Source organism: Pelodiscus sinensis, chromosome 5 (assembly GCF_049634645.1).
Source record: "Pelodiscus sinensis isolate JC-2024 chromosome 5, ASM4963464v1, whole genome shotgun sequence".
Classification (NCBI taxonomy): domain Eukaryota; kingdom Metazoa; phylum Chordata; order Testudines; family Trionychidae; genus Pelodiscus; species Pelodiscus sinensis.
In genome coordinates this window covers 14,092,565-14,110,824 of record NC_134715.1, presented here as the reverse complement: position 1 = coordinate 14,110,824, position 18,260 = coordinate 14,092,565, and the positions used below count along the sequence as shown (strand labels likewise).

At 45.0% G+C, this 18,260-nt stretch overlaps 1 protein-coding gene across 15 annotated transcripts in view; it reads right to left on the bottom strand.

Moving 5' to 3' along the window:
• Positions 1–13,626: 13,626 nt before the first annotated feature.
• The window catches only part of PTPN13 (protein tyrosine phosphatase non-receptor type 13), a 238,698-nt gene continuing 234,064 nt past the window's right edge, over positions 13,627–18,260 (bottom strand). For all 15 annotated transcript variants that reach the window (XM_075929542.1, XM_075929544.1, XM_075929547.1 and 12 more), the window contains one exon: positions 13,627–14,170. In XM_075929542.1, coding sequence (XP_075785657.1) covers positions 14,090–14,170 — 81 coding nt within the window. In that variant the 3' untranslated portion in view covers positions 13,627–14,089. The remainder of the gene's footprint in view (positions 14,171–18,260) is intronic.

Sequence of the window (18,260 nt, the reverse complement as noted above, 5' to 3'; positions counted from 1 at the left end):
TGTCTACACGGGCTGCTCTTCACCGGCACGGGGTGGATCTGCTACCCTCTCTTATCAGGGCTGCCTTGCTACCACCCTCCTAGCCCCAGGCCTTGCTCCAGGCCCTACAGCCTGGGAGCTAGCTTGGCCAGAGTTCCCCTAGCCCTGCCTTGCTCCCCCTGTACTGCTCTAGCTCCTGGGAGCCTCCTGCTTCCTCAGCTGCCAGCTCCTTACTGCTCTCTCCCTGAGCAGCAGACTGCTCTTCTTTATATAGCCCCCAGCTGGGCTCTCATTAGTCCTAGCGGCCTCAGCGGGGTCTTTGCTTTCAGCCCCTGCTCCGGGCCTGGGTTTTGCCCTTAAAGGGCCAGTGCAGAGCGTGCGCCCTGTCACACTGATGCATAGAAATGGCCATCGCCATGCTGTGCACTGCAGTGTCTGTTGTATCCACAGCGCCCTGGGAGTCTGCCCTGGCTTCCACTGCCCCTTCCTCAGTGAGTGCTCTGTACTCCTTCCTCGAGGATTCAGGAAGCAAATTTGTCTGTGGTCGGCCACACGTTAAGTTGATAGTGGTCAAGGAGGTCCTGGTGATTAACCACCCACAATTGAAGGTTAGCCAAAGAATAAACATTATGACCAAATAAATCCAGCTATTTTGAGTCTTTATTTTTCAGTTACCCTAATCTCTCCTTGTAGTAGACCTCTACTACAAGGGAACTAGGATCCAGATGGGAATAGAGATATTCATGCCAGAGATATTCACTGGTACAAAGTATTTTCTCTCAACAGCCTTAGAAATAAGGGCCAGGAAGGGCAGGGCCATCCTTAGGATTTATGGGGCCATTTGCAATACTAGTAAACTGGTGCCCCTATGGCCAATGGCAGCCTGGGTGGGGAGAGGGGATGACACAATTTTGAGATGTGATTTTTATGATCTCCAGCAACATACTAATGACATTTTAAAAATAAATATTAAATTAAGATCCTGTAGACTCACACACTAAAGTCAGAAACTGACAGTATATATTGAGATTGGAAAATACCTGTTAAATGGCTTCATTACCACTTGAATAGATCTTTCAGGGGTTCAATGTATTGCAAATAGTTCTGGCAGGCTTTTTCAGTTTTAAGTTAACAAGATCATCTCTGGAGGAAACAGAGCCACAGAACAGGTAGAGGAGGATGCAGGTGGGTGGGCATTAAGACTCAGTGGTATGCCACAGTTTTGGGTGCCCTATACATCTGGGCTGTGTCTAGACTGGCAAGTTTTTCCACAAAATCATCTGCTTTTGCGGAAAAACTTGCCAGCTGTCTACACTGGCCGCTTGAATTTCCCCAAAAGCACTGACGATCTCATGTAAGATTGTCAGTGCTTTTGTGGAAATACTATGCTGCTCCTGTTCGGGCAAAAGTCTTTTTCCGAAAAACTTTTCCGAAAGATCCCTTATTCCTTATTTTAAGAGAAATAAGGGATCTTTTGGAAAAGGCTTTATTTTCCGAAAGATCTGCGTCTAGACTGGCGCTTTTTTCCGGCAAAGCTCCGAGCTGGAAAAAAAGCGGCAGCCATGTTTATGCAAATGAAGCGGAGGGGATTTAAATCCCCGCTTCATTTGCAATTGCGATGTGTCTAATGCGATGTGTCTCTTTTGTGAAAAAGAGATGCAGTCTAGACACAGCTGCTAAGTCCTAACCTGATGCCCTGCTGGCACTGGTTCCGGCCAGCCTTAACTTCGGTTCAGGGTCCACTCAATGTGGACATGCTAGTTCGAATTAGCAAATGCTAATTCGAATTAGTTTTTAGGTCTAGATGCACTAGTTCGAATTAGCTTAGTTCGAATTAACTAATTTGAATTAAGTTAGTTCGAATTAGTGCTGTAGTGTAGACATACCCCAAGATCCCTTTGTGCAGCAGTAGGGCAACATGTTCTGGGGCCGAGGCAGTGAGCACACAGAAGAGGTTGTCTGCTAGCTCCTCTGTGTGTAGTACCAGGTTGGAGATGACCTGCCTAAGCAGGTCCTGGTTTGCAACCTCCTGTGGCAGGGGAGAGAGGCGTATGTAATGGCTTCTCCAGTGAGGATGAAGAGGAGGATGAAGTTAAGGTTATTGCTCCCTGACTATGTGTACCTCCACGGCATCTGTTAGGGGCTTCTTCCACAGCAGCTTCCACAAGCCTACGGAGTCAAATTACCAAGGCCGAGTTTTCCTTATATTGCACAAATCCTTATATTGCCTCAGAAATGCATTAAAAACCTGTCTCTCAGTCTGGAGATTACCACAAATCTCTTCATGTACAGGAGTTGCTTGGGTAACATTCAGAAAAACCTATTCCTTCGTTAGATCTGAGAAGAAACTTTTCACGCGATCTGTACCTTCCAGCAATTGCCCTCATCAAGACAGTTGATTTGGAGACATTTTGGAACAAAATCTATGGGGCTTTCAGCCATGGGCTGTTGAAAGCTGCGACTATGTAGACACCAAAAGCTCAGCATTCCCTGGCCTATAGGCTTCTCATCAAACTGTTCTGTTGGTCCAGATCTCCTGGTCTCTCCCAGCGAAAGCAGAGAGCTGAGATCACCATCTCTCTCCCCCAAAGAGCAATGCAGACACTGAATCACCTCAGGTCCAAGAAAACTGTAGTTTGGGCTACAGTTTCCAGGGAACCCACTCCCAAATGGGATCAGAACCCCAAATAAATCATTCAGGTAAGCCCCCCTGAAAGGACATTAATTGATCCCCCAGGTAAAAATTATTTACACTGGGCTTGATAGCAAATAAAAATGATTTTATTAAGTAAAAGCAGTGGTTGCAAGTGAAAACAGGTAAAGTAAATTACAAATGTTAAACAATGGAAAATGCATAGCTAGTTCTAACACTAAAAACTCATTACAGACTTACCCTAAAACTGTTCTTATTTCAGCTAAGCCTCCAAGCCAGGGAAGTTTTTTTTTTTTTTTTTTTTAACCTGAGGTCGCTGGTTCCTTCTTTTGGGAATGACGTGGCAGCCAAAGACAAAGTGCCTGAAAACTTTGCATCTTAAATAGCCTTCTTTTTAGGCTGGAATCCTTTGTGTCTAATCTTCCATGGAAAATTACTTGGTCAGACCCTACCAGTTAGGGTGGCTATGTGACTTCCTAAGACCAACAACTCTTGATTCAAAGGACAAAAGGGGCTGTTTACAGGTGATCATCCAGACATTGAGGGAAACACACTTGATGGCTTTCATTTGCACATTTAAAAGCATAAAACAATTCCATACTCCATATCTCCAACTTTACATACAGGAATGATACATATACCAAAATAAGCTATACAGATCCACCAGACTGTGAGATTAAGATTGGTAGGTTACATGAGGTATTTCGGCCACAGCATCTTCGAGTTAGGCATATTTGTGTCCATAAGTCAATTTCATAAAGCGTGGAGGGGAGGGTGAAATAGTCACAAATGAGTTTATCAACATGCCTGTATTTTAAACCTCTTTTTAAAACTCTCCCCTACAATATTACAGTTCCTTTCTACAGTATAGGTAAAGATAATCCATCCAAACCATTTGTGGTATTCAGTAGAACCTGTTCATTTGATACTCCATTAGAATGAAAACTGGGTTTTTATAACAAAATAAAAGGAACGTGTGGTATTACTTACATTTATTGCAGAATTGCAATGTTCATTGTAGCAAAAGGAGCAGATTCATCTCTGGGTTGTGCTAAGTGGTATGGGCTTGCACAAGAAGCAAATCGACCCAGGGGTCTGTTGGAATGCAAAAATGATTAAGTGCATCCCAAAAAGGGTCTGTTTCATCTCATGACTCTAGCAGTCTCACTTAGTAAGGGAGCTGCTGGTAGAAATGAAATCAGCCTCCAGGGAGGAACTCAAGATGGAAACTCTGGATGCCTTCTCCATAATAAAATGCAGGACAATGTAGCACTTTAAAGACTAACAAGATGGTTTATTAGATGATGAGCTTTCGTGGGCCAGACCCACTTCCTCAGATCAAATAGTGGAAGAAAGTAGTCACAAATCTTCCACTATTTGATCTGAGGAAGTGGGTCTGGCCCACGAAAGCTCATCATCTAATAAACCATCTTGTTAGTCTTTAAAGTGCTACATTGTCCTGCATTTTGCTTCAACTACCCCAGACTAACACGGCTACATTTCTATCACTATTCTCCATAATAGGAATTCACCATCAATCTCTCCTTAGACCAGATATTCTTGTGAATGTAAAAGCAACCAAGTAGGGATGTAAAATCCTGTTTAATTGGATAACCAATTAAATGTAGTGTTTAATTGGTTAACTGATCAAAGATGGAGCAGATCAGGGCTGCTGCTTCAGCCCAGGTGGGCCAGAGCACCCCACCTGCCCACTGTGGCTGGACTGGAGTGGGCCTTTCACTGCAGTCCTGGGAGCTGGCACCCTGATGCAGGAGTTGGCAGATCTAGAGCAGATCTGGGCTGGAGGCTGCTCCCAATGACCAGTTATCTGTTACCTGATAAGCATCACCCTTTATGGGCGATGGTTCCAGTTTATGTTCCTACCTCCAATTACTCATTTGGTAGCTCACCTATGCAAGTGTTCAGAGCACTGTGGATACAATCCTGAAAGATACCAACAGACAAGCATGTTAGCCCTAATCCAGAAAACACTCAGACATGTACGTCATGTTGGATGTCCCATTAACTTAAAATAATAATGCTTAGGAGAGTGTAAGTTACTTAGAGGCTTAATCAAAAGGCTCTTATATCACAGGCTTCTCTAGGCTAGAAGTGCACTGGTAGCAGTGGATCAATAGAGCTGGGGCAGCTCACTGGGGCAGGAGCTGGGGCAGCACATCCTTCCTCCTCAGAAGCCAACCTAGACTGAGCCTCCCTCCAGGGTTGTCGCACACAGGGCCGGCTCAAGCCATTCCTGTGCCCTGAGCAGCGGGCGCACAATGCATACGCGGCTCCACCCCGGGCGCACGGCGCATGTGCGGCCCTGTCCCCCTGGCGCACTGCGCCCCTTACAGCTGCCATCAGGCGCCCCCCCATAGGTTGGCGTCCCAGGCAGCTACCCGGCTAGCCCCCCCCCCCAATCCGGCCCTGGTCAGACACCCTCTCCCTTAAGAGGGGTTCCTGGAGGGACGCCCCTCCACCATCTTCCCCAGCCCGTGCAAAGAAGTCAGCATTACCATGGGCTTTCCCCAATCAGTGTGCCACTTGAAAAGCATAGGGCTGAAGAGACAGGTACCAGCACATGATCCGCACATTGGTGTCCTTCATTGTATGGAGCCATCTTAATGGTGCGTGGTCTGTGACCAACGTGAACTGGCTCCCCAAAAGATAAGTGCAAAGTGCTCCACTTAGGAAGGAACAATCAGTTCCATACATACGAGATGGGAAGCGACTGTCTAGGAAGGAGCATGGCAGAAAGGGATCTAGGGGTCATAGTGGACCACAAGTTGAATATGAGTCAACAGTGTGATGCTGTTGCAAAAAAAGCAAATATGATTCTAGGTTGTATCAACAGGTGTGTTGTAAGCAAAACTCGTGAAGTCATTCTGCCGCTCTACTCTGCACTAGTTAGGCCTCAGCTGGAGTACTGTGTCCAGTTCTGGGCGCCACATTTCAAGAAAGATGTGGAGAAACTGGAAAGGGTACAGAGAAGAGCGACAAGAATGATTAAAGGTCTAGAGAACATGACCTATGAAGCCAGGCTTCATGAACTGGGCTTGTTTAGTTTGGAAAAAAGAAGATTAAGGGGGGACATGATAGCGGTTTTCAAATATCTAAAAGGGTGTCACAAGGAGGAAGGAGAAAATTTGTTCCTCTTGGTTTCTGAGGACAGGACAAGGAGTAATGGGCTTAAAGTGCAGCAGGGGAGGTTTAGATTGGACATTAGGAAAAAATTCCTAACTGTCAGGGTGGTCAAATATTGGAATAAATTGCCAAGGGAGGTGGTGGAATCTCCCTCTCTGGAGATATTTAAGAACAGGTTAGATAGACATCTGTCAGGGATGGTGTAGGTGGAGCTTGGTCCTGCCTTGAGGGCAGGGGGCTGGACTCGATGACCTCTTGAGGTCCCTTCCAGTCCTATTATTCTATGATTCTATGATTCTACCCTACTAGTGAACTGTACTTTGGGCCTAGGCCTATGAGGCTTTACTTGCTTTAACTTTAGGAGCTGTACTTTGGGAGGACCAGCAAGGGATGCCCCGGGGACAAGGACACCCCTGGACAGTACTGCTAAGGGAAAATTCTCTGGCAATCTGTGCACGTGGCGCACACACACCTAAGTGGAATGGACATGAACAAGCACTCAAAGAAGAATAGCTTATTGCCTCTAAATTCATAGTACAGTAGAGTCCCGATAATCCGACCTAAACAGGACTGAGGGGTGGTTGGATTAACAAAAATCTCAGATAATACAGAAACGGGTATGAAATCAAGTTTTACTTATTATTCTACAGAACTACTAACATAATAGAGTACAGAACATTTAGTATGCAGTATGGCAAAACGCTAAAGTTATAGTGATTGAAGTTTGTTTCCCAGCTTGGTTTCTCTTTTTTGCAGCGAGGTCGCATCAGCATCTCGATAACGTTACATCACTAGCAGTTGCCTCCCCTTGATGTTCAATGTAAGCCAGTGCCGCCTCAAGAGCCTTGACCCCTTCGCTATGAATAATTCTCTCCGTTTTGTCATTGTTATTTATATTTTCATCATCTTCGTTGTCATTGTCATCCCGATTCACCAGAGCTATTATGCTGCGGTCAGTCAGTTCTTGTCGCTCGTCTTTCTCCATCCATTCCATCATCATTTACCTTCTCACAGCCTGGAATTTGTTGTAACAAAGGTAGCAGGTTATCACAATTTTCTTGCACCATTTCTTGTATGTTTTCATCTTCCGAAAGTAACTTTCTCCATGATCTTGCCAGAGTTTGCAGTTCGATCTCTTCACATGATTGTGTGATCCAATAAATAACATCTTTTATGTTCACCGTCCTTAGCTTATCTAGCATGCCATTTCTATCGTCTATCACCTCAATGAGCGCAGTTAAAAGCTTACGACGATATTTTTTCTTTAACGCTTCAAGCACACCCTGGTCCATAGGCTGACACAACAAGGTGATATTAGGAGGAAGAAAAATCACTCTAATGTCCCCACTGATCAGTTCATCCTCATGAGGATGAGATGGCACATTATCAATTACAAGGATTGCTTTCCTTGGTAGGTTTAGCGAATTCAAAAATTGTTCTACTGAAGGAAGAAATTCATTGAAAATCCAGCCTTGGAAAATTGCTGAATCCATCCATGCCTTCCTCTGATTCTTGTACGAAACTTGTAGAGCAGTAGGTGCTATGTTTTTGAAAGCTCGTGGGTTTTTTTGCCTTTCCAATAAATGTGAGTCTTAGTTTGTTGTTACCAGTAGCATTACAGGCTAGAATAGTCACGCTTTCTTTACTTCATTTATACCCAGGAGCTGAAGCTTCAGCCCAGGAAGCTAGAGTTTTTGAAGGAAGCATTTTATAAGCCTGTCTCATAGCAATTATATATTTGCTCACCTGATAATCCTTCATTGTTGATGAGACAATGAAAATTTGCTTTAAATTTCAGAAACCCTTCCGGATTTGCAGATAATTTTTCGCCATATATACTGAGCTGCCTTAACCCATATCTTTTTTTCCAGTGATCAAGCCAGCCTACACTAGCCGTGAAATCAGGTTCCCCTTCATTAAATTCTTATGGAAACTCAGAGCTTTCTTTTGCAGAATCAGGCCTGTGCTAGGCATGCCCTTATTCCTTTGCTATGTGAACCATAAGGACAAAGTCTCACTTACTTTTTCATATTCACATTTTTTCATTGTTTTTCTGTCCTTCAGTCCTGCACTTGAGGGTCGATCAGAGCACCACTTTTCTAACACTTCTTTTTCTCTTCCAGTCACCAACTGTAACTTTCCCCACACCGAGTTCAGATGCAATTTTTAGCATTGACTTGCCTTTGTCTACTCTCTTTAACGCTTCAAGTTTTTGTTCAATGAAAAGAACCACTTTTTTTCTCTTTTCACATGCCGTGTTCCTCAAACAATACAATTATATTACAGTAAGGGGAACATGTAATTGGAAAAAATGAAACACGATCACAGCACAAACATAAATCACTGGCGCAGAGGAACAAACGAAGCTACGGCCATGGCGGTATGTGACGCATGGACGCATAAATAGCACGTCGAATGGCTGTGTCAGATAAACCGGAAGGTTGGATAAGTGAAGGTCGGATAATCAGGACTACTGTACACCCACATCTTGCATACTGTATGCAGATGTAGTTGCCTTATCTCAAAAAAATGTATCTTGGCATGGGGCCAAGAAAAGGGCAACAAAATAATTTGGGATATGGAATGACTGCCACCTGGGGAGAGAGTGATAAAACTGGGACTTTTCAGCTTGGAAGACAGACAAAAAAAAGGGGGATATGATAGAGGTCTATAGAATCATGAATGGGTGTAGAGGAACTAAATAAAGCCAAGTTTCTTTGGTCCCACAACACAAGAACTAAGGGTTACCAAATGAAATTAATAGGTAGAAGGTTTAAAACAAACAAAAGGAAGTATTTCTTCACATAACCTGTGGAACTCTGTCAGAGGAGGTTTTGAAGGCCATAATTTTAACAGGGTTCAGAATAAAAGCTAGATAAATTCATGGAGGTTAGGTCCATCAATGGCTATTAGTCAGGATGGGTGCCCCTAGTCTCTGTCAGAAGCTGGGAATGACCAACAGGAGATGGATCACTTGATGATCATGTGTTCTGTTCATTCCTTTTGGGACACCTGGCATTGGCCACTGTTAGAAGACAGAATACTGGGCAGGATGGACCTTTGGTCTGGCCTGTGTGGCCATTCTTATGTTACTGGTAGTTCTAGTTTATGCCTAGTGAACTTCTATTATAGAGGTGTCTTGATCCGGAACAGAGGACTCCCTCTCCAGACATGAACTTCCCCACCTCTCAGAGATTTGGATCTGGATTAGGGCAATCTCTTGTTTTAGGAACTTAAACTGTTTGTTTTTTATGGCTAGTTTTATCTGGGTTGGAGTTTTCTGGCTCTACACTAGGTATTATTGTGACAGACCCTCCCCCTCCCCCCCCCGCTTTAGGAAATGGACTTTGGAAACAAATATGCACAACTCAAATATGCTTGGGACAAACTGCCTCATTAACCTATCAATCCTACTGTCATAATCCAGAAGTTCCGAACAAACGGTCTGTGGACCGGTGCCAGGCTGGGAACCGCTGGCTTCCAGGCTGAAACGGCTCTGGGGGACAGGGCTTCAATACACCACCCGGTACCTCCTTTCCTGCCATGGCTGTTGGGAGAAGTGTGTCCTACCCCCACCTGTCAGCCAACCAGTGCCGAGCAGGGGCGGGGTCTCCTCCTGGACATGGCAGAGCGGTTTGCTGCGCTGTGGGAGGGCTGTGTGGAGCCTGGCACATCAGCCTTAGAGCAGCCACAGCCTAGGTATCAGTGATTAGTTGGCAGCTTGGAGGCAGTACAGGGTTAGGTGAGGGGAGTGGGGCGGGGCTCTGACAGTGGAGGGCACCGGCCATCTGGGATGGAGAGTTGGCAGTGGGAGGGAAAGGCTCAGAGTGGGGATAGTAGTGGGGAGCTGTGGGGGCAGGATTGGCACTGGGGGGGGCTCTGGGGATGGGGCTAATATTGAGGAGTGGGAGCTGGCACTGGGGTGGGCTCTGGGAGGGTTGGGTGCAGTGGGGCTCTGGAAACAGGAGGCTGGCACTCAGGATCAGGTGGTGGGAGGCTGGTAATGAGGTATTGGGATGGGGGTCTGGCATTCAGGGGGCTTGGAGGATGGGAGGCTGGCACTGGGGAGGGCTGGGTGCAAGGGACTTGGGTCAGTGGCTGGTGCTGGTGGTAGTGGAGAGGTGGTTGGCATTGAGGGGCTCTGTGGACTGGGGCTTTTGAAGGACTGGTAACAGTTTTTTGCATATTAATTATTTGCATAAAATGTTATCAGTCTGCTAAAAGTTTGTGAATGGGTTTGCCATGCAGCAGTATAAAAAGAGTTGTGAACCAGTCATAGATTGGTATATCTTACTTTGATGTACGTATCAGTCTTGTGTGTCAAGTTAGCTATATGGTGAATAGAATGGTTTATGGATTTAAAAGTGCAAAGGCAAGTCATAAAGCATCTTTCCCTCAAGGTCTGGTCAACTGTAAACTGCCTCTTTTGTCTTTTAAGTCTTTAAGAAAAGCCTGTTGAGAGACTATGGGAGAAGTTTAGAGGTGTAAGCAACAGCAGTGATGTTGTGGTTGGTGTCTGCTACAGACTGCTGAATCAGGTGGATGAGGTAGATGAGGCTTTCTTAGAACAACTGAGAGAAGTTTCCAGATTGCAGGCCCTGGTTCTCATGGGGGAATTTAATCACCCTGACATCAGTTGGCAGACCAATTCAGCAGTACACAGACAATCCAGGAAGTTTTTGGAGAATGTTGGGGATAACGTCTTGATACAAGTGCTGCAGGATCAGACCAGGGGCCGTGCACAGCTTGACCTGCTGCTCACAAACAGGGAGGAACTAATAGGGGAAGTAGAGGTGGGTGACAACCTGGGAAGCAGTGATCATGAGATGGTAGATTTCAGGATCCTGACCAAAGGAGGAAAAGAGAGAAAGTAAAATACACACCTTGGACTTCAGAAAAGCAGACTTTGACTCCCTCAGAGACCTGATGGGCAGAATCCCCTGGGATGCTAACATGAAAGGGGAAAGGAGTCCAGGAGAGTTGGCAATATTTTAAAGAAGCCTTATTGAAGGCATATACAGAAACCATTCCAATGCGTAGCAAGAAAAGCAAATATGGTAGGAGACCAGATTGGCTCATCGGGGAAATCCTTGGTGAACTTAAGCACAAAAAGGGAGCTTACAAAAAGTGGAAACTTGGACAGATGACTAGAGAGGGATATACATGTATAGCTCAAAACTACAGGGGAGTTATCAGGCACTCGAAAGCGCAATTGGAATTTCGCAAGGGATGTGAAGGATAACAAGAAAGGTTTCTATAGGCATGTTAGCAAGAAGAAGGTGATCAGAGAGGGTGTGGGGCCCCTACTGGATGAGGGCAGTAACCTAGTGACAGATGATGTGGGGAAAGCTGAAGTACTTAATGCTTTCTTTGCCTTTGTCTTCACAGACAAGGTCAGTTCCCAGACTAATGCGCTAAGTGACACAATATGGAATGAATATAAGAACTGGGTCAGACCAAAGGTCCATCTAGCCCAGTATCCTGTCTACTGACAGTGGCCAGCACCAGGTGCCCCAGAGAGGGTGGACCGAAGACAATGATCAAGCGATTTGTCTCCTGCCATCCTTCTCCAGCCTCTGACAAACAGAGGCCAAGGACACCATTTTATCCCCTGGCTAATAGCCTTTTATGGACCTAACCTCCATGAAATTATCTAGCTTCTCTTTAAACTCTATTATAGTCCTAGCCTTCACAGCCTCCTCTGGCAAGGAGTTCCACAGGTTGACTACATGCTGTGTGAAGATGAACTTTCTTTTATTAGTTTGAAACCTGCTACCCATTCATTTCATTGTGTGTCCTCTAGTTCTTCTATTTAGGGAACTAATAAATAACTTTTCTTTATCAGCCCTCTCCACACCACTAATGATTTTATAGACCTCTATCATATCCCCCCTCAGTCTCCTCTTTTCTAAACTGAAAAGTCCCAGTCGCTTTAGCCTCTCCTCATATGGGACCCGTTCCAAACCCCTAATCATTTTAGTTGCCCTTTTCTGAACCCTTTCCAAGGCCAAAATATCTTTTTTGAGGTGAGGAGACCACATCTGTACACAGTATTCAAGATGTGGGCGTACCATAGTTTTATACAGGGGCAGTAAGATATTCTGGGTCTTATTTTCTATCCCTTTCCTAGTAATTCCTAGCATCCTATTTGCCTTTTTGACCGCTGCTGCACACTGTGTGGAAGTTTTCAGAGAACCGTCCACGATAACTCCAAGATCTCTTTCCTGATTTGTCGTAGCCAAATTAGCCCCCATCATACTGTACGTATAGTTGGGGTTATTTTTCCCGATGTGCATTACTTTACACTTATCCACATTAAATTTCATTTGCCATTTTGTTGCCCAATCACTCAGTTTGGTGAGATCTTCTTGGAGTCCCTCACAGTCTGCTTCTGTCTTGACTATGCTAAACAAACGTGTTGTTTGTTTATAAGGTGTTGCCTTTTATCTTAGCTAGCACATACATCCTGACTAGTTTTCCCTCAGGCAGCCACTCAAGAGATTCAAATGCTGCTTAGCTGATTAGCAGAATGTCCAAAGCTAGGTTTGTGTTTCTCCTGGTAGTGCACATTCATCTGCCTCTAAGACCAGCTCTGTGTACTATGCCTCCACTCAGTGTAGCTTTGTTGTATGGAAAATAAAGGAACCTGAGTGTTGAAATCCATAGGTGCTGGATCTCAGAGAAATAGTGTGTTCTTCCAGGACTGGGCAAGTTGTTCTGGATAAGTCAAATGGAAAACGTCTCAGAGGGAATCCCAACAACACTACACTGCTGCTTTTGCAATGTATGTCCTCAGGTAAAATAGCCGTGTTAGTCTGGTCTTGCTGAAACAAAAGACAGGACTATGCAGCACTTTAAAGACCTGAGGAAGTGGGTCTGGCCCACGAAAGCTCATCACCTAATAAACCATCTTGTTAGTCTTTAAAGTGCTGCATGGTCCTGTCTTGTATTTCCTCAGGTGTGAGCTGTCATGTTACACTGGATACACCATGTATGACTTCTATAACAAGGATGAGACATTCTATTGATGACACAAGAATAAAAGCTCAAATTATTTTTAAGCGAGGCAGTTGCTATGTCAATTACAATTAAAATGCACACAGTCTCAGTTTTAGGATACAAGATCTTTGCAGGCTGGTAATTTGGGAATAAAAGCTTGCATATTCACAGCATTTACCTTGAACTGTCTGATGCAATGCAATGTACACCTCATCTACACAGGTTATGCCGAGTTCTGTGCCATACTAAATACACATTATGGTTTTAAACCTCTGACAATTAAACACACACCAGCTTTGGGTATAGGGAAAGAAATGGAAACTATGAAAAAAAGGTTTATGTCCATTTGCTTTAAAACATGTAAAGTGCTCAAATAGCACAGCGAAAAAGGTATATACAAATATAATTTCATGTGGCAATAAACCAGACCGAAATATGTTTTAAAATGTATTTTTATTTACATAGTGGAAAATGCCTAATCAGTTATAAATGTAGGCACCTGATAATTCAGCTTGTTTTGTAAAAGTATATAAATATATACATGAAATTCTATGAAGTAAACATTAGAAACTGTGATACTTATAGTAAATATTCACTACTCTTTTCTAGGCTAATAGGTGTCTCATAAAGCTTAAATACTGATTTCAAGTATCCCCTATAAAATTGCTTTACTATATCAAAATACTGAAAAAAAAAGATCTGCTATAAACAAGTTTTTAAAATAGACCAATAAAATGTCCCTGTAAGAAAGTTCACCAGAATAAAATACTTCCTTATTTTCCCAACCTCCTCCTCCTGCAGCAGAAAAACACTAAAAAAATAGCTGCATACCCACAGAAGGCATTATTGCATTTTTAATTGATTTTAATTTCAGTAATTTATCATAGAATAAGGAAGCTGCAAAATGCAACTTTACTAAATATTTTTCCTGGTATATAAAGAACCCCAACACTATGGAGAGGGGAGAAGTAGTGGTACTACAATGTCTTGCCCTTTACCATGTATTATAGGTGGCATGAAGGCCTGACTGCATAGAAGAGATGGTTGATGAGAATGAAAAGAAGGACTGGGATAATATTGGCAAAATTAACAAAATACAGGTGGTCCCCGACTTACGAACACACTGACGTATGACCATCCGCACTTACGACCAACCTCCCATACAGCCGGTCCCCGACTTACGAACAGTGATCCGCGCTTACAAACGCGCTTATTGAACGCTCATTTCAATGAATGGGGACTGACTTACGAAGAGATCGAGTTACAACCAAATGTCACTGATGCTTTTTTAAAAGCACTTTAGACTTTGGTATTTTATTTGCCTCTCTGCTGTTCTTCAGCTTGGAGATGTTTTAGGACATGGAGGACAACTTGATAGCAGAAAATGTACTGATCCTGCGAAAGGACAAATCATAAACACATGAAACAAAATGTTCACACTAGCCAAACGAGCCAGCTTCTACCTGTGAATTCCTTATTTGAATACCATTGCATATAGTTTATTAAGAAGATAATATGACAAGTGCATAGTATATGACAACATTTAAAGAGAACAAGGGGGTCAAGAATGGGCTGCCCAGTTTTCAAGTGTATTTCATGTGGATTTGCCTTCTGATTAAATATTCAGTTTTATTCCTAATCCTCCCCCCATATTTGTGCTAATATTGGGTTTGTCATTTGCAGACCCCAGAGCAGCTTACAAATGGAAAGGAAAGGGAGGCACAAACAAGTGAAGTGACTGGCCCAAGATCACTCAGCAAGTCTGTGGCAAAGCTGAGAATAGAGCCCAGATCTGTTATGTGACCTCCCAGTTTACAATAATGATACTATAGGGTTTGGGGCTATTACTGGACAATTCTGTACCTTTTATTAAATAAGGTTTGAGAGCTCCCTGATCTTATATTCACTGTCTTCTCTAGGTTCAGGTTAGAAGGCCTTTTTAACTTTTTTCAATCCTAAAAGCCATTCATGCAATTACCATAATGCTAATGGGTAACAACAGCAGATATACTACAATTGCTTTTTTAGCCTTAGAACAGGTTAAAGGCACTAATGTGCTATTATGATATTATTTCCAGTAGAAGTAAAAGTTACTTGCCTTTTGTAACTTGTTCTTCAAGATGTGTTGCTCGTGTCCATTCCAATATGTGTGTGCGTGTGCCATGTGCATGATAATTGGAAGACTTTTCCCCAGCAGTACCCATCAGGTCAGCTGTGGTGACCCCTGTGGAGATGCCTTGTGGTGTCATATATATGCCTCCTGCTAACCCATCTCCCACTCAGTTCCTTCTTGTCAAAACAGTTCGACAAAGGGTCTGGAATGGATATGAACAGCACATCTTGAAGAACAATGTGTACAAAAGGTAAATAACCGATCTTTCTTCTTCGAGTGATCGCTCATGTGCATGGCAATGTGTGACTTACCAGCAGTTTATACGGAGGAGGGATTGAACCTCAACTCATTGCTGAGTGCAATACAGCTCTGCCAATCATGGCCATAGTGCACACAGATGAGTCCAAGTCAAGGGCCTTTTGCTGTCTTGGTGATCGTGAGACTTTCCTGCAGCAATGCTAAGAAGTACTGCTGGATGTGTGAGGGGAGAAACTCCTGGAAATCGGAGAGGGTGTTCGAGGAGTTAAATGCGTAGCAAGTGAGGAGCACCTGCTAGTTCGAGACCCACAGCTGAACCCCCTAGTCAAACAGATCTTGCACCCACCTAGGTCCAGCATCTTGGAGTCCTTATTTTTTGGGGCAGGACCAGGTTGTCCCTGAGGCTCTCAGTGGTTCATAGCATCCATCTAATGGGCCTGGTTGGGAATTGGTGTAAAAGTGCTCAGACCTCTTCTGCGGCACAAAGTAGCGCCTCTCCACAACCTTGGCTGTGGGCACAACAGAGGCTGGGATCTGCTAGAGCACCTTTGTAGTGGTCTGAGTTGACTAAATGGGAGGCAGAGCTACCTGTGCCGGACCATTGTGTGAAAGAACATCCATGACTGGATCGGACTCTTCAACCACCGCTGGACCTTGGGCCACATACCTGAACAGGTCCTGGTGACCTGAGAGTCTATTGATGGAAAGGACAAGGTGGTACCCACCACTTCCTTGTCTGGTGATAATGGGGAGGCCATTGGGGGAACAGGGTCATCCTGGCACTCTTGATCTCCTTCCATGTCCCCTACTGGCTGGGGGTCAGGAAGAGGAGCCGTTGGTTTGGCCACAACCATAGCATGTTCCTCCTGCCCCTTGGGGTCCTGAATGGGAGGTGAGGCCTGGGTGGAGGCTGCCAAAAGGATGGACCTGGCCCTGGTCCAAAAGGGCCATTGGATAAATGCCTGCCATTGGTATAGTAGACAAATATAATCTCATGTTGAAATAAAACAGACCATTGGGAGTCCAGGCCTGTGTTGGTGTTGTCAGTGCCTTCAGGTGTCGGTGGTTGGAGTGGTTCCATGAGCTCCAGGACACCAGGGATTCTGCCTCTGACTCATACTTTGAGGTTGTCTGTGAAGGGCCTGACCCAGACAGTGCTGGGGATCAGTACTGAGGAGAGCATGCATGGACACTCATGGCAGCGGGCTTCCCACAGTGCCTTGATGCTGAAAATGTCACTGGTGCTGGGACAGGTGGCGGAGCCATAGCAGGTACTTAAAGCAGTGCCTTGAGTGCTGGGCCCAGTGCCAGGTAGGACCCTTGCACTCAGACTACCAGTGCCAAAGCCACAGGTGCAGTTGGCAGTGCTACTGATGCTATTGAGGCAGGAGCCACTGGTACGGTCAGTACTGCAGAGGGGAGGTGCTGTGTCTCGAACGGGGCCATTGTTGTCAGTTCCATGAGGTCCCATGCGGCCTCTAATGTGTCACTAGGGAGGGAAGGTTGAAGACCTCCTCCACCAGCACCGGCACCATGGAATCCACTGACACTGGACTTGATGGACTTGCCCTCAAGGCTGTAGTTGACAACGCTGGAGTGGAAGTATTTGGCTGAGACAAGCTGGGCATGGTGCAGACTGACTCTGGGGCCTTTCTAGACATCCTTGAGGGGGTTAACCCCAGTTTCTTCTCTTCTTTTTGTGCGGCACTAGGGAATGGGACTGGTGCCGGGAGCGCGAGCCAGTTTTTTGTACCGAGGAACAGTGCTGCTGCTGATCTTTGGGGCATAGAACTCAAGTCTTGTGCATCGAGGCCAGCGTGCTCAGCACCAATAATGTCAGAGTGTCTGGCCGAGGCCAAAGTGTCGACTCCATGAGGATCGGTTTAAGTCGCTGATCCCTGCCCCACACTCGCCCCACCAAAGGTGAAATCCAGCTCCAGAAGAGGGCATGGAAAGAGCAGCTGTATCAGATAGCAGCCAGTTAGGGCTCAACTGAGGCTGTATAAATAAGAGATCCCGGAGAGGAGAGAACACACTCTTGCTCAATCAGTGAAGCAAGAGGGACCTGACTGCTAGGGAAGCTATTGAAACTTCCTGAGACAGAGCAGGGCTGGGGAAGGGCAGGCAGAGCTGGGGAGCTCTGCCCAGGCAAACTCCCAGGCTGAGGCTTTGTTCTCATAAGAACGGCCATAGTGGGTCAGACCAAAGTCCATCTAGCCCAGTGTCCTGTCTTCCAACATTGGCCAATGCCAGATGCCCCAGAGGGAGTGAACAGAACAGGCAATCATTATGTGACACCCCTCTCCCCCCCCCCCCCCCCCCGTCATCCATTTCCAGCCTCTGAAAAACAGAGATCTTTTTGAAGCTCTTCAGAGTCTGCTTTGGTCTTAACTATCTTGAGTAGTTTAGTATTATCTGCAAATTTTGCCACCTCACTATTTACTCCTTTCTTCAGATCATTTATAAATAGGTTAAATAGGATTGGTCCCAGTATGGACTCTTGGGGGCACTACTAATTACCTCTCTCCATTCTGAAAACTTACCGTCTATTCCTACCCTTCGTTTCCTGTCTTTTAACCAGTTACCAGTCCATGAGAGGACCTTCCCTCTTACCCCATGACAATTTACTTTACTTAAGAGCGTTTGTGGGGGACCTTGTCAAAGGCTTTCTGGAAATCTAAGTACACTGTATCTACTGGATCCCCTTTGTCCACATGTTTGTTGACCTCCTCAAAGAACTCTAGTAAATTAGTAAGGCATGATTTCCCTTTACAGAAACCATGTTGACTTTTGTCTGACAAATTATGTTCTTCTATGTGTCTGACAATTTTATTATTTACTATTGTTTCAACTAATTTGCCCGGTACTGATGTTAAACTTCCCAGTCTGTGATAGTCAGGATCACCTCAAAAGCCCTTTCTAAATATTGGTGTCATATTAACTACAGGCAGTCCCCAGGTTACATGGATCCGACTTACATCGGATCCCTACTTACAAACGGGGTGAGGCAACCCCGCACTAGCTGCTTCCCCCCAGCAGACCAGGGAGACGCGAAGCTAGAGCCCCCCAAAGCAGACCAGGGAGACGCGGAGCAGCTTTTCTCAGCAGACACCT